General features: G+C 56.2%; 1 protein-coding gene across 3 annotated transcripts in view; it reads right to left on the bottom strand.

Moving 5' to 3' along the window:
* Window positions 1-27,474, bottom strand: part of vn (membrane-bound neuregulin protein vein) — a 211,194-nt gene that overhangs the window by 90,097 nt on the left and 93,623 nt on the right. For all 3 annotated transcript variants that reach the window (XM_076372471.1, XM_076372472.1, XM_076372470.1), the window contains one exon: window positions 1,098-1,260. In XM_076372471.1, the coding sequence (XP_076228586.1) occupies window positions 1,098-1,260 (163 nt within the window). The remainder of the gene's footprint in view (window positions 1-1,097; window positions 1,261-27,474) is intronic.

Below are 27,474 nucleotides of genomic sequence, written 5' to 3'. Positions count from 1 at the left end.
AACGAGAGTCTTGCCAACAGTTGAGTCATCAGCGGAGAGGGCCGACCGGCCAGCCGGCCGGCTCTTTCGCTATAATCGTTCCTCCGTGGATAGTAAATCCGGCCGAAAGGCCGTCTGAAATTATTACGGGTAGCAGGGCCGTGCTGTTCGGCTCCGGAACCATGCCGTCGCGCGAGAGATTTACAAACTGCCAATCGCTTTAACGCGGCCGGCGTTCCGCGAGCCAACTCTCTCCTCCCGACGACGGTTCGTTACGATTTCGCGAATCGCCGCGAGACGGAAACACGCCGGATCCGAACGCTCCTCCCCGTAACGCGCAGCTGGTACACGGAGGGAACACACGGAGGCGCGAGTTACGAGGCCGACGACACGTTTGCTGCTCGATTCGCGTCGGTTACAGCCGCCGCGTGTTCGCCGGTATCGATACCGGGATCCGGGGTAATCGCCGCGATTGCATCGTCGCGCGATCGATCGCTCGCCGGCACGCGACACCGCGCCAGAAATCGATGTTACGCGAGTATTATTCTTGGCAACGATATCGGAGCCCCCGCCGAGCGAGCAGAGCAAATTGGGAGGAGAGGGCCGAAGGAAGCGGCGAAAGTTCGCGAGTCGTTCAACGGTATCGTTGCCAAACACGAGGCAACTTCGTTAAGTAGGTATTAATGCGTGTATCGCGGAGCGTACGGGCAGCGGGGAGGCGAAGGGTGTCTCTTCGCGTCTTGGCAACGCCGAACCGACCAATCAATCCGATTCCTCGGCGTCGTTTTCCCGCTGCGAGACACGCCGGTCTCGTGTTTCGCGAGAAACTCGAGGATTGAAGAGACCGACCACCGTCGGGGGATCGTTAACGCCGGATTCGATGTGTTCTAACGCGGGACTGTGTTTCCAGGTAAATTAATAGCCACGAACGCTCGCGATAACCCGTCGTTCGAACGTTTCCCGTGACGCGGCCGCACGCGAGGCGCATTACCGGTGTTTTTCTTTTCACGTCCTGCTCCGTCGAACGTTTTATTGCCACCGTTGCCGTGTACTTTTGTCGTCGTAAACGGTAATCGCTGGAGATATTTACAGAGGATATCGTGGAAACCGTTACTCACCGCTTGTGCTGAATCTTGAGGCCTCTTCGCGGGTGCAGCGGTATGCCGTCCTTCAGCCAGTGCACCCTCGGGGGCGGGGATCCCTTCGTTCGACACACCAGCTTCACTCTTTCCCGTAACCTGGCTATCGAGTCCCTGAGCTCGGACAACGTTACTTCCCTCACTGAAATCAGACGAAATTCTGTAAATAACCACTCTTACGTGGAACTTGACAGTATTAGAATATTGGAATTCTCGCGATTAACCCCTTGCCGTACAATGACGAGTGAGACTCGTGATGAAAATTTCTAAACAAGAGTCAATGTTGTTCATTATCCACGAATCAAAGCAAACAACTATTGTGCTATTATCTATGTATTATCTTCAAATGAAATTTCCACCTGAAGTAGAATGGAAAACTTTGTTGTACTTCTTACAAATTGTCGATAGTAAAATATTACACGAGCTTAGTAACGAAAGTAAATAGTACGACATTTATTCTACACTTTGTTCTATCGCTCCTAGAAGACCGCATGTTTGGTTTCGAAGATCTACAGGAATAAACATGTGGTCTTCTAGGCGCGATAGATCAAAGTGTAGAATAAATGTCCGTAAATCTAGCGTTCATCGCGAGAATTCTAATATTCTACTGTTCGAGTTTACCGAGTTTCAAGAACAGAATTATGTGTATTCGCATAGTTGCACCAATCAGCGTCGACTCAAATTCTCACGAATTAAAGTTCAACGCATTCGATATCGAATTCACGTTAAGTAAATCCAGCGTCGAGCGTTTCGACTTCTCTCCGTCGTTTCCCAGCTCGCGTTCGTCCTCGCGAGAACATTACCGTTGTCGGTGAATATTATCGAGGCAACTTCCGGTATTTTGTCGCGCGAAAAGAATCATCGTGGACACTAAACTATTCGTCACGGCCGCTGAAAGAGCGTGGCGGCATAACGGCCGCGCGGCGGGACGCGATTACGAGGAAAGTTGGTAGGCAACGGTGTGGCTTCTTTCGCGGGAAACGCCGGGGCGCAATGAATTTCACGGCGTCCGAACCTACTCCGGCGAAAGAGAATTTTTAAAGCGGCCACTTTCGAACTTTCTCCTCCCCTCCCCCCTCACCCCGCGTACCAAAGTACGTGTTCCGAAGTTTCGGGGAAACTTCCGGGCGAAATCCCGGCGGAGTTTTAATAAAGTTTCCGCGAGTCCTGCCGCCGCGCTGCCCGTCAAAGGAAACGACTCCATGAGGGTACGGATACCCGTCGTTCAGCGACGCTACACTAACGAATCTATTTTTCACGGGCTCGCGTTACAACGGGACGACGGCGCGGAAATGGACAAACGGCCAAGGAAAGTGCTCCGGACCCTTTCCCTGACCCCTCGGGCGTTCTCGCGAAGCGCCGGAGGTAAATTGAAGAATACCTGAAACGCGACGCTCCCCTTTGCGAAGCTCGCTGCCGTGTCTCCTCGCGAGAAATCGGACGCCTTCGCCCCCGCGGACGTTACGGACCGATTACGTTACGACCGAGATCGCGTTTCGTCGATCTCGTTCGAGGTCTTGAAACACGGGAACGTTTTACGCGCTACGTTTACGCGTTCCACTGCGAGAACGCGCCGCGACACGCTCTCGATCGCTTCCGTAACGATTCGCATCGGGTTGCGAGCGAATTGTTTCGCGAGTCGCAGCTACAAAGTAATTCTATCGCGTTGCGTTTCAATTACACTGTATATTAAATGTATTGAAAATAAATTGCGATGCGGTTCAATTAAACTCACGATTGGAGTAATTGGCAGTTAAATTGATTGAATCGTTTTAATTATGTAATGCAGCTGCGAGACAATTCGAATAATATGCGGAGTGACGGCACCGGTAATTCAGCTGGTATCGAGCTGGCCGTTTTTTCAGGGAAACGTGGAAAATAAGGTTTTCTGACGCGATGATCAAGAATGATAATCTTATTGGAAGTAGCGATGCATTTGAATCAGCGCAACGCTAGTTACACGGTTCTTACTTGAACGCGAAGAAAACGCGCCGCGTAAACCGGTCGTGTAGTCCTGGCCTAAAGGCTATTTCCGTAGAAACTTGAACGGAACGCGTTCCGCCGCGGCGGAGGAGGAGCAGAAGGCCGCGCGACGTTAACCGCCGGCGCTTGCCGGGGTTACCGTCCGCTATCCTCCAGCTCTCTGAAACAGAAGCCGAAAGGCACGCGTGTTTTGTGAAATACTAGACCCGGGTAAACATTCCCGTTCACTCGAGCCGAGTGGCGCACTCCGCTCGCGCCGCTCGACAAGTATTTGCCTTTTTCCCCTGGCCGATCCCTTCTCCGGAAACAATAACCATTCCACGGATGCGCGTACATTAAGCCGGCCGTGCCCGGTGGAAACGCGGAGATCGGTTACCGCGTCGAGATGGAAAGAACGGGACCGAGACGGGGAGATCGGTCTCGATCAATCTGCTCGGCCAGGTCGCCGGCCCGCCGCCGGTAGCTCGCGGCGAATGCGAATGGGAATGGAACTGAACGCTTGAAAGCGTTTTAATTATCCGACGAGCGTAAAAGGTTTCCGGGGCATGGAATCTCGGCCGAAGTCGATTACGAGGTTCGTGACCGTGCGTTTCCAATTTCTGGTCTGCCCGCGCTGCCCGAAATTGCCGGAACAACGGGCGCCCGATGTCTTCGCGTTCCTTTTGCGGCGTCTCGCAATTTTTCACGAGAACGCCGGCTCGCCCGCCCGCCCGCTCGCACGTCGGAGCGAACGTTTTGACTAGCGTGCTGCCCGTAATTACACCGTTCCCTCGGGACTGGAACCCGAAACGCGACGCTCGAATTATCCGGGACGTTCCACGACGACTCGCAGCGAGAAACGCCTCGGGCATTTAATACGTTTCCATCAATGTCGTCGTCGTCGTCGTCGTCGTCGTCGTCGTCGTCGGCGCTGGGCGGCGTTACCCGAGACCCTGCCGTGGCGCCGGGCTTCGTGTTTGCCGCGGTGATCCTGAATAGCGTCGCTCCGCTACGGATTCGCCTTGCCACGTCTGCTCTCGTCCCGCGGCGGGACGCGTCGCCTTGTATCTGGCGGACGGGACGTCGAGATTTGACGGTTAACGTTACGCGAACCGTGGCACGCGACCTCACCATTTCCGTTCGGCGGTCTTCCGGCCAGCGGATCGATGCGGCGCGACTTTAAAAGGCAAATCGGCCGGGCGTTTATAGACCGGCGAGAAGTCACGACCAAAGGAAACGGCGGAACGGTTCTCGAGTTGCTAATTTTTCCCTCCCTTTTTGTTTTATTGCGGCTGGTAATGGGTATTTAACAACGGCGCGCCTTTGGCTCCCGTTCGCGGTCGGCTGCGAGGTATTCCGTGCAAGTGGCGCGAGTCGACGCATGGAGCCACGTCGTTGCTGGTTATCGATACAAACGCTCGGGAAGTGGATGCAAAACGTTCGCTGTTCTTTTCGTCGTGTCTGAACGGAGCGATTCGCTTTGCACGTTTGTGAAGAGTATCGTTGTTACCGTGCTCTGTTATTATCCGATCGCATTCTCCTCGTTTCATCGCGTGCGCTCGTGCCAATTATTTCCGTGCGATATGAAACCGGCCGAACGAGCACGAGCGGATAAATTCAACGTTCGGTTAAGAAGTCCCCGATTCACCGGTGGGATTAAGATCAAGCGAGAGCCACAGTGGAATAAGTCAACGTACGAACGGGCAACGCCGAATCGACAGCTGCCCGGCATGCGAGGACTTTAATTGCCATTTCCGGCTGCGGATTCGATTCGCGGATATCCAAGATACGGCCGGGGTCGACCCGTCGATGCCGGGGACCGGTCGGTCCGACATTATACGCAATTTTTCGGTTCGCGGGCGTCGGTTGTTCCCCGCGCTAACGATACACCGAGCGGAGGCTATTAAAAAAATGGAACCGCGACGCGCTGGCCGGCGGTCGTGGGATTAAGTCGCGGGCATATTAATTCGACCCCATGATCCAAAGTGCTTTTGCGCGTCGGAAACGGCGGAGCAGTAGCGGCGATGCCTGAAATTCGCTCGGCGGAAGAGGATTTCGCGTCTGAATCCTGCGCGTTCGTTCCATTCGTTGCCGGCCGCGTGTGCGCGCATCAGCGCGTCCGCCGAGCGACGGGAAAGGGACGGCCGGCGAGAGGCAGTCGGTCGACGGAGAAAAATCGGGGCGGAGGGAGAGGACCGGCGACGGCGGAAAGGGACGGGCAAGTGGACCGGAGGCCGTAGGAAACGCGCGAGAGGGAAAAAGAACGCGTGGAACGGGGCGGAGAGAGGTCCGAAAGGCGGATATTCACGGTATTCCCATGTTGCTCGAGGCCGCGTGCGGTCCCCGTCAGCGAAACGTCGTTTAACGATTAGCCGTGGTGAACTGACGCCGAAATTCAAATTTAAATGGCACTCGCGGGAGACCCGACCCCCCCCGCCCTCCGCTCCCTCGCCCCGGCGAGAGATCTACGGGCGCCCGAATTTATGCTGGAATTGCGCCGTAACTGTCGCGGAAACTCGGAAAAGAGATCGCCGGGGTGCGAACCGTTAATAGTTCCGGGGGTTGGAGTCCGCCGGCCGGGTGAGAGCGCCGGTGGAGCGATCGAGAATGGAAAAATTCCCGCCACGCCTCTCGACGGTCTCGCCCGCCGGAGCGGTTTTCCCTCGTTCTACCCTCCGATGATGGACAATTTCGAGCCGTAGAAGAAACAATGCTCCCGGCGCTGCTCTTTTTCCGAGGGAGAGAAAAGGGGAGCCCATTTCCTAAGGGTAGTCGTTACCGCGAAAGATGCGGTTCTCTCGGGGGATAATGACATAGGAAGATACCCGGCGTCTCTCGCGTATTCGTTCTAGATCGATCGCGGCGTCGAAGGGGACGGGGAGAGGAAAGACGATGGCCGCGCGGGCAAAAAAAGAAGGGAACAGGGCGAAGTCTGTCGGGCGGCGTGTCACGGGGCCGCTACTAGGGATGAAACATGCTGAGCGGCCGGCAAAGAGAGCGGCAAGGTTGATTAATGGACGCGTCCCCGAAAGAGCAAAATAACAAATAGCGCGTTGCCACGTTGCCCTCGGACTGACGCGATGGCGGCGGCCGTTCCCCGCCGGCAACGGGGTGGCGGATCGCCGGAGGAGGAGGAGGAGGAGGGCTGCGGCGAACGGCCACGCTGGTTGCTTGATTCATAGTTCCCGCGGTGCACCGACGGCTCGTGACGAGGCGCAACGTCGTGTTAACCGTGCGACCGATCCTCCTCCGTGCCTTCGCACCGGCGACTCGCCCTCGGTAATTGATTGTCTCGCGCCCTCCGGGTCAATTCCTCGCCGGCTGACCTCCGTTCTATCCCCCGGGTCGGTTGAAGGTCGAAGGTCGGGGGTTGCCTGACGATTATTGCCAGGGAGAAGCCGTTTATTTTTCTGCCGGCGGTTCCGCTCGCCCTCGGGATCCCGAGCGGCGTGACTCTAACGAGCGAAATCGGGGGAGATAGGTCAAATCGATTCCGCGGGATCCGTTTCTGTTCGATAAAGGGGGCGAACGCGCGCGTTTTATCAGCGGCGCGCTGCTCGATGTAAATCGGAGGAGCCTGCGTATTCATCGATATCGAAACAACGCCGGTCGTCGATGCCGTGTAATCGTGACGGTACACGCAACGTCCGGCTTGACGTCAAACCCGACCCGAAAACGTTGCTCCCTCTCCCCCCGTGTCCCAACCCCTCCGTGTTTCCCTCTGTCTCTCGATTCTTCTGGCGCTCCGTTCCCGGTACAGCGTAATGACGCGTCGGCAGAGGGATTCGCGCATCGTTTGTTCGCGAGCACGCTCGTCGATATTCAAATCGGTGTCATCGATTGCGCCGTGTTATTATGAGTAACGCTTCATCGGAACCGTTACTGCACCCTCGATTCAACTCGACTCGACTCATCTCGCCGTGCAACTGAACCCCGCGCCCCGACTTACCCGCCTGATTCGCAGAAGTGTCGTGTCGACTGGATATATCGGTCGCCGAGACACGCCAGAACTGGGATTGTAAACTTGTAAACATTTAACCAAATTAACCCTTTAGAGCAGCGCTGCGCGCATGGCCGCAAATGCCATTTTATTATTTTTATCACCGTTATCGTAGTAATATTCACAATTAACACGTCAAGCATTGCGCTACTTCTGTGAGTCTGCCCGCTTGTTATCTACGTCACGGTATCGTTTCACGATAAGTCAACCTGAAATACTTCCGGTCTATTAAAGTTTAACTTCCATGAAATCGGTACCGGTCGACGTTGCCGAGCCTCGGATCGTATGTACCTCGGCAACGATTATACGGGGTGTTTCCGTGGATCGTGTTCTGGGGAATCATAATCTTCCGGTGGCAGTTTCTCGCTGGCTCGCCGGCTCCTCGCAAAACAATTAACGAGCATCATCGACGCAGATGACTCCGGCCGTTTGCACCTTTGTTCGAGGCGGCTAATCGTTTTCGTTTCGGGGGCGGGCCTCGCACTGTCGGCCGGCGAACGCTTCCGGTTACCCGGCCTGTAATTGGTTATGGTATACGCCGCCAGTGAAACGGCGATCAGCTGTGCGCGGACGATCATCGATCTAGGGGAATATTTAATCGCGGCTAATCGCACGAAAGCGACCCTTTATTACTCGGCCGCTTCTCGTCCGCCCTTATCGAATTAATTGGCCCTCGCCGCCGGCTTTCATATCGCCCTTATTCTTCGGATAGCGTCGTTCCCCCCCGCTCCGAAGAAGGAGCGAGCGGCTGTGTCTTCTCGAGCGTCGTTGCCTTTGAAGCGCGAAAATTTGCCTTCCGCGTCCGTGCATAATCAGCGCGACGCGCCGCGCGCCTCGAGCGCGACTCTTAAGCTTCTCTTTTGCTTCGATCGCACGTTAAACTGCTTGACAACGGGGCGAGCGCTTAATTATACGGAATAAAGCTGTAACCTCTCGGCCGAGTTACATCGCGGCCGTTGTAGCGACGGATGTAATTCCCTCCCCCAGTTATCTGTAACTTTTCCAAAACTCGGGCGCGATCGTTGACTTACTTTCGCAGATAGCCGTCCATCCCCTATCGCTCGCGGCGCGTGGATCCCCGCGCGAACGGTCCTGTACGATCGTTAACGGGAAAATTAAACGGCGCCCGGAGAAAAGTTGGCCGATTTGTTCCCCGTAATTCAGCAACTTGCCCGCTAACCGTAAAATCCGGCGAACTTTTCCCCGGGAACTTCTTCCTCCGTTCGTTACACTCCTCCGCTGGCACGTAGGGACACGCCGCGGTGTTACTACGATCGGGAATCGACCGATCCTCCGTTGATATCGAATTTTCGGAATGCGTAGAATTCGGGCCACTGCAGAGAAAAGCCGCGCGAAGTATTTCCGGGTCCTCGTCCGAGGACGAAAGAAGTCCCCGTTCAAAGGGCGGCGAAGTTCAGGAACTGCAGTCAGAAATTACTCCGACATCTTCGCCCGGCCGATTAACAATAATAACGATGGCGGCGAGGGGATGGTGTTGCTCGAAGTTCACAGAGAACACTCGAACCGAGGGCTTCCCTCCGAGGCGAGGGTGGGGGGATCGCAAGTTCGAGGCCGATTAATTTCCGACTTTTCCACTGCGCTTCCAAGAGCTATTTCGCATAATGGCTGCAGGTATTCCAAAGGCAGGGAACAAGAGGGCGTAAGAAGATTACAGGTATCCGATGGCGAGTTCCTCGCGCGCACAGGCGCAACCGCTCGCGACCGGTGAGGGTGTAACCGCGTTCGATGGACGCTTCCGGTGCGAAATCCCGCGTTTAACGTGAAATTCGCGGGGGCGTCGTACGGGTCTCGCCGCGGAACAAGTGGAAGCCTTTCCGGGCAACAAACCGCGGTCGTAACCGTGGTTCCTCCGATCAGCCCGACGCTAAGAGAGATTGCGCCGGGGAGAAGAAGGCGTCGTTTCTTGCGGGTGTTTTTCGATTTAACGGCGGGACCGGTGCGTCGAGCACGCGATTTAACGAGACCGCTGCCGGCTTTATCCTTACTCCCGTTTCGCTTTCACGAGCCATCGATTAGCGCTCGCGCGCCAGACAGAGGTTACTGTTATGAGCATAGTTCGGGGAGCGGCCCGCCATTCGTCTCGGCCGTTTCCGCAGGACGTCTCCTCCTTTTAATGGGCTTTCGGCTCGTTCCGCGGGGAACGTCGATACGCCGGAATGCTCGGCCCGTTCGGCGGGCCGGCGCGCGACGGCACCGGCCGACCCCAGACGTCTAGGATCGCGCGTTAATTAAAACGCGGCGGACCGGCTCCCGTTTTATCGCGTTAATCAACCGCGGCCGCCAGAGACAGGCCAACGTTTAGGGAACAATTCGCCCCGGGGGGAGGCCGACTCTCACGGATCGACGTTTGTTTTACCGCGCCAATAAACCGGCAAGTCGCCGCGCCGAGTTTAGAAGACACGGAACAAAGGGAATCGAGAGTGCCGGGGACCTCGGCCGTTGCGGTTTCCGGCGGTGCCTCGCAAATATTGCGGTTTCCTTTGTCGAGCGTGACACGACCTGCCGGGGTCCTGTCTCTGCGCGACGTTTAGCCCTAGTGCGTTCTTCGGCTCTATTCCGCCCGATCGCGTTCCCATTTTTTCTTGCACCGTTCCGTTTGTTTAGCTTTCGGGATAATTGACAAGATTCCAAGTGACCGAGAGATTTAAAGTATTTATCCTTTATTAATGAAAATCGCGAATCGTCTCTACGACGCTGTCCCCGCTAAAGGAACGAGCAATCTGCCGAAATGACCGAAGTCGAGCGTTTTTCGGGAATTACCCTCTCCCCTAGGCTCGATTCCGCTCGCGCTTTCCCCAGCGAAGTGAATCCGCACGGTGGAAAGTCGGAGAGACGATTCGTAGAGCTATCCCGGTTGATCTAAATTGTCTCTTTCCGGCGAGGAGCTATAAAGACGGAGGAGAGCGATCCCTCTCGTGTCGCTTCACGTTCTTTGGATTTGTCGCGGCGCGACGCGAGGCGAGGCGGCGCGGCACGCGGCGGCGGCGATATCGAGCCGAACGTAATGGCGCTGCGTTTCGAGCAATAAACCTCTGGAACGAGCGGCGCATCGAGCGAACTTTTTCTGCCGAGCGATACGTGTAATATCGGCTTTTATTCCGCCACGCTCCATAAAATCGAAATGGTTAATTTGTCGAGGCGGGACGCCTTCCTCGGCAACTGATTGAGTTATCGTTATTCGGGCTTGACGATCTTTCTCCTGCCTCTCGTCGATTCTTCCCCGGAAGACGTCAATGTCACCGGACGAACGATCGCGAAGACGAAAATAACAACGACTAATTGCTACTGACTCGCGTCGGTAAAGGTAATTATAAATTCGCCTCGCAAACAGGGAAACTCAATTGGGCCAGGGGCAATCTCCGATACGTTCCCGTCGGCGGACCGGAAGGGCGTGATCGGAATGAAATTCGTTAATTCGTCGAATAAACCGAGCGTCACCGAAGGGATAAGCGCCGCGCGTTTTCCCCGTGGAAATGGAAAAACGGAGGACGCGAGAGCGGTCGCGATTCATTATCTGGAAGACGGGGTGTCTCGGTATCGATTAAACTGTCTCGCCCCGTTATCCCGCGACGCGTCCGTGAACGCGAGCTCACGGCCGTCGGTGCCGGGTACACAGCGTGCCCGGCTATTTCCGTTTCGTCGCCGTTTGTCGATACTCGTTAACAACGGCAAATCTACTTAGCGACTTAATCCGGACGTCGTTGCGAGCCCGATACCAGCCGGCCCGTAATTTTATAATAATTCGCCCGCAATTTTTCATCCGACAATTTACGAGCGGTCGCCGCTGCGCGGTCTCGCCGGCCGTACGCGCGCGCGAGAGAGAGAGAGAGAGAGAGAGAGAGAGAAACGGCGGCACGGTCGGCTGGAGAGAGACGGCAGAGGCGTGGAGCGCAGAGGAAAAAAGGAGAGAGCGGCGACCAACGTCGAGCCGGGGAAAAACGAGACGAAAAAGGTGAACGACGCGCGGCGAGGCCGGAAGGCGGAAGGGTGGCGGCGGGGATCGAGGGTCGCGCACATAACTGTAGCGCGACGTTCGATAAATTGCCCCGGATTCTTTTTAGTCTGCCGCGATATTTTATTTACCAGCAAAATGTATCTCTGTTGCGCGCGTGCCGCGGGACCGCCGCGGGAATCGGTTTAACCGGGCTTTTTCGGGGATCCGCGTGGCCACCGGAGAGCGGTGATTTTTTTTCCCTACCCCCGGAACGCACACCTTGTCCACCGCAATATCGTCCTGCGATATCCAATCTTCGGCGCGGGCCGCATTACCCGCTCGGAACCCAATTAAAAATTCAACGGAATCGTTCTGTCGCCGCGGGAGCTTCCAAATGCCCCGTCGAAAACCGTCGAAGGGTTGTTGGTTAAGCTTCCTTTTCGTCTCGTTCGTCGGGGGGCGTCGATCAATAAATAATCGCCTCGGCGCGGGGAAATTACCGAACGAGCACTCGTGTCAAAAACCGTTTGACTTGTTGCGGGGAGAACTGACTCAATTATTGACGCCGTCGATCAACGCTTCGCGGCTCATCGAGCAACGCGCGCGGCGACTTTTCGTCTCTAAATGGTCCAGCGATTAAACTTCGATTCCGGGGAAGATTAAGTATTCGCGTTGAAAAGGTACGAAGACTCTTATGTCCGGGCAAAGCACCGGTGCGCGGGGTCGGTGAACTTTGACTGCCTGGTTGGACCTCGGGATTGCCGGCGATTTTTCGACCCACTTCCGAGACGGAGGATGCGAAAGTTATCGACGGCGATGGAAGCTACGATGGCGCAATAAAAGCCAGACGAAAGAATGCTCCGAAGCATTTAACCGGCCGTCCCGCACCGATAGACACGTCACCCGCGCAGGAAAGCGAATTCCAGCTTTGCGAGGGCCGAGGGCACGAGCCGCCGTCGCCGCGCAGCGCAGCCGCGTCCTTCGCCGGCCTCCGACCCGAGAATTCTTTTCCCCGCATAATGAACTTCGCTCGTTTGCACGCGACTCCGCTCCTCTTCGTTCCGGCTAATTTATCGAGAACACCTCGCGACGTGCATTATGCCCTGGCCCGACCGACCCCTTGTCCGCTCTACTATTCTCGGTTTCGTCGTCGATAATTCAACGAGCTTTCGTCACGCGCCGGAACGAAGGTATCTCGACGCCGAGGGCGGCGCGGACTGCGAACTTTTCGGGTCCCCGCGATGGTACCGCCGCCGCTCGATCTGTTAAGGGAGGGCGAGTTGATTCGTCTGTGTCAACTTTCCTGTATCGGAGAAACCCGATGAATGAGTACTAAATGCTATAGTGTATATTCAGTATATATAGTATATATATCAAGACTCCTCGAGTGGAGGAAAAACGTCTCGAGCCTCGCGGTAAAACAACAGGCTTCTTCTCTTACATTTTCCGCTAGGGAAATTCGCGCTGGAGCGTCAACGTAGGCGGTCGGACGAAGGTCGCTCTTTCCCCCCTTTTCACAAAACGCCTAAACTAGTTCAGTTTCCGAGGAAGAGCGCGTAACGCTTCGAAAATAGATTCGAAAGTTCCAGGAATGTTCCGCGCGACTGATCAACGATCTCCCGCGGCCGAAAGCAACGCGGAGATTTAACAGAGGGGGGGTTGCCGGGCGAAGAGTGATTCGGTAAAGGATAAACTGGGCGTCGGCGTGGCCGATAAACATCGGCGCTGTAGCACGGGCGCGCAGCGCAAAAGGATTCCGCAAAGTGGATGATAACGGCGTCGTCGAGCTGCGCGGCCCGCGATAAGATCCTCCCCGGAGAAATGACGCGAAAAACGGGTTATCCTTCGCAATGACGTTATCGTTTCGTCGGAATCTGTCCCGGTATTCTTCCGTCGCCGAGCCAACCGTAGGGTAATCAGGCTGGGCTCCGTGGAAAGGACGCGACGACGGAATCGCCTGTCCGCGCGACGCAGGCGATCGTTCAGCGGGGATCGTCGTTCCGAAACTACAAATTTCAGCGGGGAATTTCAATTGCACGACGCTGCAGTCCGCTCGTAAAAGTTTCCCGAAGAAAGTCGGAGTTCCCTGTAACCGATCGTCGATCGCGATGAAAATACGAGCCACCGGGGACCGCCGCGTGTCCGTACGTATTATCCGGGACAGGAACGTATCGATGGAACGTCGCGACGCGGAAAGGAGAGTCACTGGGCTCGCGAGCGGACTGCTGTTTCCCGTAACCTTGCCGGAATCGATGGACCGAGCAGTCGGTTCGACGATCGAATTTCATCGACGCGTAACCACCGGCGGAACGCGGCCTACAAACACTTGTCGACGGTGTAAACAACTTTCCGGTCGGTGTATTTGCCAAGAGCGGAGCGTGGACACGGCCCCCGAGTAATTTATTGTTACAAGAACCGAGGATCCGGCGAGAAGCTCGCGCGTTAAGCTTCGCACTCGCGCGAGCATCGATTCCCGCGGCGGCTCGAGTTTAAAAGCTGCCGGGAAACACCGTCGGTCCACGGCAATTTCTGGCAACGCTCGCGTCCCGAGCGTCGGCGGCGCGTCGTCGCTCGGACACCATTGTAGCGTTCCAGGGGCTAGTGACCCCCGTTTTCGAGCCCCGGGCTAGCCGCGTTCGGATGCAAAAGCTGCGCCGGCCGCTCGAGAGACGCCTCTCGACCCGTAGACGTCCTCCTCCGCTGCGTTTTCCCCAATTAAAGGCGGAACTCCGCTCGTGCAAACGCGACGGCGTTTCGACTATCCGAAAAAAGACGAACCCCCGAGGGGAAGGCACCTGGCCGCGGGGCGGCTCGGACCGCGCGCGCGTTTAATCGGCCGAGGAGAGATCCGAGATCCGCGCGGAACGTTCGACGGAACGCTGGCCGTAATTTTATCTCGGTTTGCGCGGTTGCACTTTACCCGGTGCACGGACGCCTCCTCTCGCCCTCTTCTCTTTTTCGGCCTTTCTATTTCGGTTTCCCGTAGATTACAACCGGTAGCGCGGACCCGAAACTATTATTAGGCGACGCTGCTCCCTCCTTCTAGATCGTATTATTTGTTTGACCTCGCTTTCTCGTGCGTCTCCGTGTTCGCGCGTCGAGAGAAGCCTCGCGCTACCTCGCGCGCTGCCTGTGAATCGAGCGGCTTAGCCTCGTAATATAAAATCGATCCGCAGCCCGCGGTTCGTACGCGAAACTGCCAATCGGCGGTCTCGTCGGGCCGGTTAAAAATTGCTTTTTCGACGAGCAGATTGAAAAGTAATGGAGCAACGTGATAGTTAATCTCTACTCGCGGCCTCTTCTCCCCGCGCCTCTAATTCGCGTTCCTACCGACGATTAATCACCTTTTGCTCACCGTCTCGGAGAAACAGCCGATCGTCGGTCTGCTCGCAGGACGCAACAGCTGTCGCTTGTCGGCGGCGCGGAACGGATGATCGTGAAACGAAGACGGCGTGTAATCGTGTTGGCGAAAGTGTCACGCGAATCGATACGGAAACGCGGGGATACACTGGGAACTCTTGACACCCGAAACTTTTCCATCGCGAGGCCGCGTATTCGGGCAATTGAAGTGTGTCGGAACCGTTTGAACGCGAGAGCGATACTAACGGGGCCTCGGCTCGTTCCCCCTTCTTTCCGCCGCCCCTGTCGAACGCCTGCCCCTGTCCTCTAACTATCCGGAGTGTAAACAGCTCGTGAAATGCCCCGGGGGGAAGCATTAGCGAGTGTTAAGCTAAATAAACACTATGGCCGGAGTGGCGACGGGGCTGCGTTTACAATGGAAACGAGTGGTGGAAACGAGGGGGAGGCAGGGGGATGCTGGCTCGAGTGTCTCGCGACTAAACTCCTTAACCGACGCTTTTCGGCTCGCCGGATAATTCGACCGGGTATACGGCCGCAATCGAGTGCTTGTACACCGGCGGTCGATTGTTTGCCGCTGCGCGAGGCCTTGTTGTGCCCGGAGCTGTCAACCACGAACAGGCTCCCCGTACTCTCTGTACAGTGCACTTTCAATTTCCGCTTTATACTTTCCGAACTCGATCTAACCTCGGGGATGTAGAATGTTAATAACGCTGAAACTGCCTGGCGCGTCGAAACCACCTGCACGGGATTTCTCATTTCGAAATTATCGAAAAATCGCAGGGGACTTTCTTAGACCACCGGACAAACGAACTTCGCGATTAATTGCTACGAGCGGACGGAGAAACATCGGTTCGACTGTACGACAGCTCTAATTGGACCCTTTCAAGTCTCCCGTTTCAGGAGGGCCCGGGACGATAATGAGAAAACTGCATACGCGGATAATAAAACACTCGCGATGAAACCGGCGTGCCGGCGCGCGCGCTAATGGTTACTTTAATCTCGCAATTAATATTCCAATCCCACGCAACAGCGCCATCGAAATTGCCGGGCCGAACGCGGCAGCCGGAAACAAAGGGGCGTCTTCGTTCTTTAATGAAGCGATAATTGGTTCCCCTTTGTTCGGCGTGTCGCGGGGTTTCAGCCGTCGCGTCGCGTCGCCTCGCGTCGCGCCGTGTTAGGCGCTTTTCTCGCGAGGAACTTATTACATTGTACGGCTGCCGGGCTTCTTTTCCCGCGGCTTCTTTGTCCTCCCGGATAACCTCGTTTCTTATGAATTAATCTTGACATCGCTCGGGAACTTGCTCTTACGTCGCCAGACGCGGGGTAGGCGGACGTGGAAGTTTAATGAGGATACGCCGGAAAACCCGTCGGGGAAAGAATCCTCCTCCCCGCGGGCGCAAGCGCGTCCGACGTGCCGACCCGTACGAATTCGGAAGGAAATTGCTCGAGAGGATCACGGTGCATTAGCCAATGTCGAAGCGGAGTTACGGACGTCGCTGCGTCGTTCGCCCGCCCGGGCGGAATCAGGCCTCGCCGAGGTTAATGTTCTATGCGAAGATACAGCTGGCGGTTCGGCAGCTGCAGTTAATTGATCGGCATCGGTAGCAAATGAATTTTTCAAGAGCACAACCGAAGAGTTCGCGCGACCCGTGAAATCCCGTTCGCGAGGGCGACGAGCGAAGGAACCTCCCCTGTTTCCTCGTAATTCCATGTCGAGTCGATAATCGACCAGAGTCGAATGAATTCTTCCAGGGAACAACGGCGGAGTTTGCTCCGGCGAACAAAGGGTGCGAAACCCGCGCAGCGAGGATCACGAGCAAAAAGGGAACGGCGGAACTTCTGGCCCTTGCTTCCCTCGTAATTCGATAAACCGTTGTACTCGTTCCCGTTTGCCGACCCTCACCGGCGCGGTTGTCTTCGAAAATATCGGGAACGCCGGTCGAGCGTCGAGTTACGGCCACTCTCTCTCCCTCGGGTTTTCAATAACCGCAAGAGACGCCGGCCGAGCAGACGGGAAAGGCTCGTAGATCAGGGAGCGAGACCGGACATAAGAGTTTCTTAGCACGTTTCCGGGCGTCGCGCTTCGAGGCCGGCCGCGCACGGAGCGTGTACCGGAGAAATTAGTTCGTGCACGTGATTACTGGCGGAGGCACGCACCCCGCTGCCGGAAACTACCGCCGAGAAGAGACACGATCACCTGGCCCGAGTCCCGGGGAACGCGCCGGTTAAACGATAAGGGTGGCTCGGCTCGGCCGTGCCGCCGGGAACGGTGTGCATTGTTAAAACGCGATCGTGCTCGCAAGACGCGGCCGCCCGGATGCTGCGAGACCACCGCCGCCGCACACGGCAAGAGACATCTCGCCGGGAATTAACGCCGCGATTCTGCCGCGTTCGTTTTACGCGTGGTTGTTCGCCTCACTTTTAAGTTTCACTCCCGCGAACGACCCACACTTCGCGGAACCGAATAACATTCCGCTGATACCCCGAGCACTTTCGTCGAATTGCTTTAAAATTAGAACCGTATAGGCTACGCACGCTGTACAGTTCGCGACAATTTTTATGCGATATCGTTGAACCGTGCCGGTCTATAATGTCAGTGCCCCGTTTGAATTGAACGCGGTTAATTGCGGTCTTAATTAAAAATGAACGAATGTTTCCAACTTTGCGCGACTTCTAATTAACGGAACGAGGAGGCGTAACTGTCTGAATCACTATTCCGACGTCTTCTTCCGAGTTCATCGCTCCGTGTCGCTGTCAATCGACTACTGGGTTGGACAGATTACCCACACTAGTGTGCAACGTGTTACTCCACCTTTCTAGTATCGCAATTTAAATCAATTATACAGTCCACTAAAGTATCGTTATACTGAGACATCCTTAAGCACCAAGCAATGACATTTAGCAACAGTTACGTTCGCGTAACACTGTCAATTACTGTGAAATAAACAGCAACGAAGCTCGATTAAAAAATATACTGTAGACGGTGCGCCCTTTCGCGTGTCAATACTTGGCCTGAGAGATAGTCCAGGCCCATTGACTAATTTATGACCAAGGGAACCACCAGGACCTGGGTCACGTACGCCCTCGTCTGAAGAGTTTTCCTTCTTAGAAAAGCGTCGAGGAGAAGCAGTTAGTCGCCGTTCCTCGTTAGAGCCACGTCGCGTAATAAATATATTTAACCTGACTACGGACTTGGTTTTTATTTCAGTAGCCCTACAATACGTATACATTTAAAGGTATTTTTAATTGGCCAGATGCAGCCGAGCATCTCTCTCGACACGCTATTTGCGTAGCACCGAACCGGGCCCGTCTCGAAAACGGTCAGCTCGAAATGAAACGGGCAAATCGCGCGCGAGCGCGGAGACAACCACGGCGAATCGATGCGTGAACCGCCAACGATCAAAGGCCGCGCGATCGTTTCGCCGTGGGTTCCTTTGTGCGACGGCTGAGTCGCCAACAACGACGCAAAGTGCACTCGGCTAAAGTGGACGCGGATGGCTGGTCGAGACGAAATTAACGAGCCAGGATCCGTGGAGGTCCTGAGACGGGGACGGGGACGGAGCGGAGCCGGCAGCGAGGGGTGTCGGGGCTGCGAGTAATGGCGCGTCTGATCCCGGGGAGAGCTCGCCGTCTGTTCGATCCAAAATTTATGCCACCTCGTAGATGGTGGCTCCAGCTGAAATCTCGTCGCCGCTTTCCTCGCTCGTGGAGCCACGTTTTCTTCCGCGAAGTTTGTCAAACAGATTTCCCCGAAAATTCGACGGCGATGGCCGACGGGAATTCTACGACGCGCGAAAAACGCGAGCGGCTCGTTCCGGCGATCGATCGCCGGCGTCTTCCGGAGACGTCTCCGGGAATCCCTCGCTCGCTCGCGATTAATTAGAGACACCGGTCCGCATTTTTCCTTTCAGCGAACGCTTTTAATCAGCCTGACGATTCTCACCCTGCGACCGTGTTCCCCCCTCTCGCGTTCGAACTCCGGTGATATTCCGCGGCATGTTCCTCGTGAGACGAAAGCACTCGCGAGAGATTCGGGGCGAGAACAATGGCCCCCGGGACACTCGAAGGAGGAGCGTTTAAATAACAATCGGAGAATGAATCGCTGCGATTAGGTTAAGAGCTGCGAGATAACCGAAGCCAAACAATCTTTCGCGATAATTGAAGCGGCTTCGACGGCCCTCGAACAATCGCGCGTTCCCATGGAGACCGAGACGGGCCAAGATGCAAAGGGTTGACGGCGGAACAGGAATAACAAGCTACATTCCTGCGAAAACACTGGGACAAGACGGATTCCCGTTTCCAGTTACGGGTTTTCGTTCCCGGCGAGCGGTCCCTCCGTCGAGCGAACGGGAATCGCCCGGAGCCAATGTTTTTCTTCGCCGTCGATGACTAAGCCCGGCTCGCTTAGATACCTCGAGCCGAAATTTCTTAGCGTCCCCGGCAAAATGGTCTGCATCCGAGTCCTCGAACAGCGGACTCCTCAAGTAGAAACGGTCCTGCGCTAGTCAGACGCGGCGCCAGTGGCCGGTTCTTTCGGTTCTCCGGCCGGACGTCGATCGATGCGCGATTCGTTCGAGCCGCGTCGATCGTCCGCGGTATTTCTTCCGTGTTTCATTAGCCCGGATTCGCGGCCGGCGAAAATTGGTAAGCGGAACGCGACTCGTTCCACCGACCCGACGGAATTGCTCGGTGGAAACGCCGGGAACACGCGTTTTCAGCCGCAGACTCTTTCCCTATCGGGGCCGCGGTGGAAAATAATGCGGCCGGGGGCGTTTGCGCGCGACGGTAACCCCGGAGTTACGATCGCGACTGCACCCGACCCTCTAAATCGCGGCGCAGCGCCGTCCCACCGCGGAAAACCGATAGGTTCGCCGGTATCTCGCGCGTCGATGCGCTTAAGTAGCTTAAAAAAGTTCAAAGCGGTCTTTTCACCGCTCCGGGCCATCTATCTCGCGACAAGGCGCATTTCTCGGCGCGGGACGCGTTTTATCTGGCGGGTTCCCTCCCGCGGGATACTTCACGGAGATGAAAAGAAGGTCGGGAATTGAGCACTCTCTTCCATCGGAGATCAATGACGGCGGGGGAGGGAGAGGTATCGCGAGAAGTTCCCGGTCCGGCGAGTTCCCGTCGAGATATATGCGCGGCGCGGATCGGGTTTCAGCGCCGAGTCGCAGGCGCGATTTTCTTGCAACAGCGTTGCTACGCCGCGCGGGTCGGAGACGCGGCGACGTCTCGGCCGGCAGCAAGCTGCCGCTAAGGTATTTCTAATTTAAACGTGGCCGGGCAAAGAATAGGAAAAGACGCGTCTCGCGCGTTTCCAGCTTTTAGGGCGCGTTCACACCGACGGAGACGAGCTGGGCGGGGTGCGCGGCACGAAAGAAACAAGTTCTGCGGCACCGAGACGCGTCTCGCGACCCGCCGAAACAAGAAACCCGCGAACCCGCCCCTTCTTTTCCATCCCCGCCTTTTTCCCCAGGCTTTCTATCTCAAGCCGAGCGCACTTTTAGCACCTACCGCCGCTCGCCGAACTCGCAGCTCTCGTTCTCCGCTTTCGTCGGGTGATCGCCGGAGGTTCGACGCTCGGCGGGCATAAATCTCGGCGCCATCGCAGTTTTCTCGATTGGAACGCGGCCGAGCGAGGGTCGACGATGATGACCACGCCGGTATCGATCTCCGGCCGAGGAAATTCGGCCGACAGCCCGCGCCACGTTGATTAAACATTAAAGAACGGATATTCGATTGACGCGTATCGAAAGTTCATTACTTTCCGGGCGCGTTTTAGGTAATTGCGCCGGCGGACGAATTTAATTCTATTAATCGGCGATACCGGACCGTGCTCGTTTCATCCGAATAATAATTAAGTAGCCGCGACGCCCGAAATACCTATCGGAATACAATAACTCGTCGTCGCGGTATTTCGGTCGAGTTGTCGTACTTCCGCGAGCCGCGCGCTCGCTAATTGCGCCGCCGGTCAATCAACGCGGCGATCCAACGGAGTTACCGGAAATTAATGCCCGTATCGCAAAAACGCGGCTCTTTTGCATTTCCGCGGGGGTGGGTTATCGCGCGACGGGACCGGAATAAGCGGTCGCGACGATTACAATTTCAAAACCGCCGGCTTATCGGGCGAGGAGGATTTATCTGCGCGAGTGTATTCCGCGCTGCGGGCGTCGTCCGCGAGGGAATCCATTCTTTCCGATTTCCGAGCCGACTCGACGTTGCCCCGAATATCTCCGCGGCGCTCTCGAGATTTCTAGACGCGATGCGACGCGAATCGCTCCGGGCTGCGGTTCCTTTGACACGTCGGAGAATACGCGAAACGTCGCCCCCGCCGCCGTAATGCGACGTTCCAGCCTCGTCGCTCGATACGCCTGGACCAGGCATTAAAATTGAACGTTTCCATCGACCTGCCGCGGTATGCGGCGGATCCCGTCTGCATCTCGTTCCCGGGCGAGTCAGCGAATATAACGCGATTAGGATTCAGACCGCGGCTTCGACGTGCGATTGGTAATATCAAGGAAAAAGCGAAGAATCAGCGGAAGAATAGAGGAAAGACATTATTCCCGATTCCGAGCACAGCGAATCCAGTTAATTATCCGCTTAATCGCAGGCAAATTACGTTTTTACATTTCGCGAGTCTCACGAGTGAAACAGAAGGATTCCTTATCCGCTGTTTTCTCGTTACCAGCTGTGCAATGCCTAATTATTCCCTTTACAATACAATCCAGCTTTCCGCCCCGGCGCGCCGAGGAAATTGCGGGAAACGATTCTAATCGGCGATCCCTATCTTTACGAGCTGCGTGCGTAGCTGCCGTAAGCTTGCTTCATCGTCGGAATCCCAGAATCCAGGTTCCAGGACTCGCGTGTATTCCCGCGCAGCCACGAAGTCGACGTGTTACAGGCCGACGAATTCGAGCGAGGCGCGCGGATCGACGACAGGCGGATACTTCGTAAATTGGACCGGTCGGAACGCGGTCGCGGAACGCGCGCGAGTCGGGGCTGACCAGATCGATCGGGGGCCGGCCTTCGAGCGGACGGGAATCGTCGCGCACCTCGGACGTTGGAAATTGCGAAGTTGCCTGCCGCGGAATTACTGCGCTCCGGATTCCCGGCCGGCCGGAAGTTTCGTCGTTGCAGCTACGGCGGAGTCGTCCCGAATCCGCCCGGCGGACGGAAAGTTCCGGGGGTGTATCGGGATCGCGTTGAAATCCGGAGCCAGCGTGCGCGACTCGTGGTCGACGCGCCGTCCAATCGGTCCGTCGGATTCGAACAAAGGGATGAGAAATGATCGAACGAGGAGCCGAAAGCTGGCGCGGTCGATTTCCAGGCGTCGACGGAGCGTCTCGTTCGTCACTGTCGACCGGGGCCGCGCTATTAAGCCGCGCGGCGCGTCGGTGCAGGTAAACGGCGCTTCGCGGCGCCGCGTTCCGCAGTGAAGGGCCTCATACACGCTGCAATAAGCAGCGACTCCTGAGTCTGGCGTCAGAGCCAGGGCCTTCGCGCACGTTCAAGCAAGCTACGACTTCTGCTTCAAGCCTTCTATTGGCTAGTTTCTCTCTATAGTATTATCTTACTCCTGCAGCGCCATTTTGGATTTCAGTTTGGGAATTTGGTGGATCGACTCGTTGGTTTCTCCTCAGCTTCTCGTGTGAGACAAACATCGAGATGTTCAAAATGTTGGATTAACTTCCGTCACTCGTATTATTAGCCTTAATTGGGACAGCTTTTAGTTCAACGCAAAAGAAACATTCAACCCTTTGAACTCTGCAGGTTCCAATATTGCACCAGTTATAATACTGAATATCTTAATGAATCTTAAAGAAACTACCCTAAAGTTATTCGATTTTCCACACATCCAAATGATGTACTAAGAAGGAAAATGATCGAAGAAATGTTATAGCATTCCTCAATTTCGCTAGGAATACTATAAAAATTACAGTTGCTGATAGATTACGAAACAACCTGGAGTGCTAAGAATTGGTTCTAAGAAACTAATGGTGGTTCGAGTGCCCCGGCAGCGACTCCCATAAGAAACAATACGCCGAAGGGATGCCCACGCGCAGCGATCTCGCGGCTGACAACACGAGACGAGTGATGCTCGATCTGCCCGCGGGATCGCGTTTCTACATCCCGTCGTTTGAATCCGGGCACGCGGAAAGGCGACGCGAGCCGTCGCCCACGCGTGTCGCCGAGACGTTGCGACGAGAATGTCCTCGTCGAGGACCGACTCGGGTACCGCTCCGGAATTCGAGGTCTCAGCTTGTCCGAGGTTCTCCAGTTTAGGGACGGCTCGTCGTTCTCGCAGCCCTCTGTTCCCTGGGAAAAACTTTCGCCGCGCCGACGCGACGCCGTTCATGCCTCGGCGCGCGAGTTTCCGATGAGGCGACGGAAGATTAGAGGGCTCGGCCGGGGACCGGCGCAGACCTCTCGAGGAATTAGGAAAGCGGGAAGAAGACGAGCGGCGAGGGGAAGCCGCGCGAAGTCTGCAGCCGGCCTCGGTCTCCGGTAACGCGAAGTGGCACCCTCTAAACTCGAAAACGCAAAAGAGGCTGGAGCGGCGGCGGGTTGGCTGGATTGGGGGCGGCGGGACGACGGGCCTGGAGCGGGAGAAGATGCGGTGGCAAGAAGCAGACGCGTCGGGACACGTTAACGACAGAGAGAGAGAGAAAGAGAGAGAGCGAGAGAGAGTACGAGGTGGAAGGAGGTAGAAGTTCGGCGGCAGAGGGGGTCGGTGGAGGACCGAGTGTTTGCCTAGCCGGGGCACGAACCCCGTAAATAGAATCCCATTAAAGCCTTGACGCGTTGCCGCCCGTCCTTCTCTCCTACAGATATACGAGGACGTACGTGTACGAGTAGCAGAACGAGGAGACGAAGGAGAAGAGGAGCCGGTGTGGATCTCGGGCACCTGCACACAGCGGCTGGGCCCGGGGGCGGAGGGAGGAACGTCGCGGCCGAATAATGCCAGCCACCTTCGGGAGGAAAGCCCGATGGAATCGAGAGTGCCACGGCAAGCGCCGAATCCTCTCGCTTACGTCCTACGATTCCGCTCTCGAACGTTCGTTCTTGCCTCTCGCGATGGGTCCTGCAGGTCTTCCCGGCGTCCACGGTGAGGTTTCTTACGCGAATCGGGGCTGTCGGGATACACCGATCGGCCAGCAACCCTCGCGTATTCGAATTTCGAGTTTCACTTTCGCGACACTCCACGAAATTGGGATGGTCGGCTTTCTAAAAATGCGAGGGACCGTCGCGTCTCGCTCTATTCTTAACTCCGCCCCTCGGTTCGTCGGTCTCTCGCCGATCGAGCACTCCATTCAGACTTTCGTCCCTATTTCCGCCACCCTTGCACATCAATTTCTCCGTCCTTTCAATCTGTCTCCACCCGTTCCTATTTGTTTAGCGATCTATTTCCCGCATTTTCCCCGCCCCCGCCCCCGACCCTCTTACTCGGGGATTCTTCAACGCCCCGCCGCTCTCATCCCTCTCGACGCTTCCTTCGAGAGTTTCCTCGTTGCACATGCCGATCCCCCGAGGATCCCCTTTTCCTCTTCCCCGTTCTTCTCCCTTTAGCGCTTCCCGCTCGGACCAAGCATCCCACGTCGCTGGAAATTGATCGATCGATCTCGGGACTCGCGTTCTCCCGCGGGCAGTCGTCGCAGCTCGCGCTCCGGAAGGACGAGACTCGCGAGAGCCGGGACCCGGTTTCCGTATATAAACGAGACCGTGATGCCTTAACGAGGGAAAGAAGAAATGTCAACGAATAACGTCTCCTTCGAGAGTAATTTCCGTTCTACGCGACGAACACGCCGAGGAACGTCACGAGCTGTCCGGTGTCACGTCTCTGTTCTCGTCCGTGCGACCTGACGGAACCGACGTAATTACACATTAAAGAGTACCGAGCTCGATCAAAAATTCCAGCGAGCCCCGCTCGGCAAACGCGTGCTAGGAATAACATTTCCCAGCGCGGAGTGCGCCTCCAGAAACGTCGAAAACACCTCGCAGGTAATTCTCCGAAAGAGTCTTTATTCGTCCCGTAGATGATGATCCCCGTGGCCGAGTCGACTCAATAATTCAAGCTCCGCGCCGGAGCTATAATATTTCAAGGCGGCAGCCATCCTCGTCGCAGAGGGTTCCTTGTTACGTATTAAACGAGACGTCACCGAATGAACACAAGTCACAATTTTAGCCGACGCGATGTTTGATGCATGAACACCCGGGGCTGCGGAATTGTTAATCATTTTCCACGCTTTGTAATCCATATTTCAGGCAACGGTATCTATTTATGCGTCGACCGTTCCTCCGTTGAATGGAGAGGCCGAATCGCTGGGAGTTTCCTCGAATAACACAGCGGACGCGGAAACCGAAACAACCGTGGCTCCGCCGATTCTTAATAAATACACGAAAATTCGAAATGAGAGGTTCCTTCCCGGAACCACCGACGTACGGCGGCAGCGATGGAAGATTAGAGAGGACGATGGAGCAGGAAGGAGCACGATCGCGATCGAATGGTCCCCGGAAACGGCGAACGAAATCTCCGCGCGCATCGGAACGACGTCTGGAGCGTGGAGTTGCCCGGGCGGCCGGAACTGCGTGGCGTTCGAGTTAAAATTCCGAAAACGGAGGCGATCCCGGGAACGAAGAAAGGTTTCGCCGTATAATCCCGCAGTGAGCCGGGTTACGTAACGGCGAGGCTGGCCGTTTGGTCGGCTATCGCGCGCTTTTATCCGCTATTCTCGCGATGCGGCTCGATAGGTTGCTCCGGGATTCGGCACGGGTGCGCGCGTTCGCCGCGGCGAAACGGCCGATCGACGAGGCCGCGTATGGACCAAAGGGTCGGGAATGGAACAGCCGGCGCACGGATCGTTCCTGGCAAGAAATCCGGCGCGCGCCCGGTGCCAAATCGAATTCCATCGAGAGCAGCGACGCGCGTTCTGGAATTTCCGCGAAAAAACCGAACGGTTAAAAGACCGGGCTCGCTTTCCGAGCGAGCGCGGCGTCGTTTGGAGACGAGGAACAACGTATGCGAGGATTCGAGAGCGATAAGCTCGAGATACGCCAGAGATTTCGCTGCGGAAACGATTTATCCGAAGGAATCCGATCGGTCCCGGTGAACCGGTTACTTAGAGAAGGTTTCGTTCGCCGGGAGACGCGTGGAGCTGCGTAAAATTCCTTCCCGGTGAACGGTCGGCGTTACATTGCACCATTGTTGCGAGCTCGCGTTCGTCTCTCGCCGCGATTGTCCGAGCGGTGTCGGCCGATTGCGATTCGCGGACGCGTCGCGATTACCGAGCAATTAGAGGCACGCCGGGGGAATGCCGATCATCGGGATTTGTCGCGCGAAAACCTTCCGTCGGAATCATTAACTGTCATTAGCCTGCACGGTTCCGCATTCGTATTCCGCGGCCTTGTCCGCGGGACAACGAGTGCGCTCGATCGACGATTGCACCGTCGAGAATATTCATTAAGGGCCGGCGCGGCGCGCGCCGCCGCGTCGAATTTATCGTAAACTGCGGCGAGCGATCCGCGGCCGCGAATCGATTCCGGCCCGACGATGCCCGAGCTCGTCGCGTAGCTCGATGATTCGATTCAATTAATCGCGCGCGAACGCTCCCGCGTGTCCAGATTATCGGGAGCCGCGCTACGTTCGCGCGACGCTTCCGCCGTTGCCGGTTTCAAAGAAAATTCCCGAACCGTTTAGACGACTTCCTCGCGTCTGTCCGCGATCGAATCGATTCGCGGAATCGAGTAAACGGGCTCGTCTCTGAATTCTCGCCAGTTTCCCTGTTTTTTCCTGGTTTCTCTTTTTTCTTTTTTAACAAAATACCGCGCAGGGGAACACACCGGGGAATCGCGAGCCGGCTGGCGTGCCGCCAGTTTTGCAGCTCGTCGATAGGACACTTCACGCGCGATAAGTGCACTACTCCCGTTGCACACAGCTGCGTCAATGAAAATTCGCGGCGCCGCCATTATCAGCGAAATCGCGGTTACGGGAAGCGCTTTCGACAGATAACAGGTATACGTTTCCGCGTATTTACGCGGCCGCGGCGGGTCCGCCGCGCGAAACGGTTTTCCAGGTATCGGGGACACGGCCGGGCACGTTTATTTCCCGGCGACTGTTCTTTTTCTCCGGAGGGACGAGCGGCGCGCGGCGCTCGCTCGATTCCGCCGCGGATAATCGATGCTCGAAATTGAAACGCGACGGTGGAAAAACGGCTCGCAACGGCCGTTCGCGACGGAACTCTCTTCCGGCGCGATTGGTCGACCATGGGGACGACGTTAAATTTTCTATCGGCGATGAAACAGCGCGATTAACTCGCGCGGATCGCGCACGGTGGCTCGCTCGTAAACCCGGCAGGCAGAAATGAAGTCGCGGGCTGATTACCGGGGCGCGCGAGAGCTGCTTCTCCGGAATGATCTTCCGCGCGGCGTGCATAATTCAGAGAATGCAGCCCGCGGAAATGTTCGAGCCGCTTCTGGCCGCTTTATATTCCATGCATCGGTAACAATGCGCCGGGACGCTTTATCACCGGCCGGACCCGACCGGTCGGGCCGAGTCTCTCGGATCCCAGCCGACTAGTTTCCCGATGCACCCGATTCTGCGAGTGACGACCGGTCGCGACGCCGGGCGACAATCCTCGATCTTCGAACGAGGAAAACCGAAATTACCTCCCGTAGTCTCGCGGCGGGACTCTGCACGCTTCTGAAATATGCATTGCCTATTCGGGCAGCCCGAAACTCGGGGAGGACCATCGTCTCCGGCGATTTCCATATCCGATGGTGTGCGCGCTGCCCGAACGAATCGACCAAGAAACAAACGCATCAGCCGGGAAACACGTGGAATGGGGACACGGATTCCCCGATAAGGATCCGGCGACGAATTACTAGCCAATACGGAAATTCTCCTCCGAAATCCGCCAATCGGAGAATTCCTGTTTACGGAAGAAACCTTTGGCAGTCGTCGGAAACGCGTTCAATTCTGCTCCGCTGGAAAACCACTCGGTAGTCCGAACACAACGATCGATCGGTTTTCGAATTTGTTCATCGGAACTGAATCCCCTAACAATAAAGAACGTTCGCGTAAC

Source organism: Nomia melanderi, chromosome 12 (genome assembly GCF_051020985.1).
Source record: "Nomia melanderi isolate GNS246 chromosome 12, iyNomMela1, whole genome shotgun sequence".
In the NCBI taxonomy this organism is placed as follows: domain Eukaryota; kingdom Metazoa; phylum Arthropoda; class Insecta; order Hymenoptera; family Halictidae; genus Nomia; species Nomia melanderi.
Note: the sequence above shows the minus strand (reverse complement) of the source record. Positions and strands in the feature narration are given on the sequence as shown.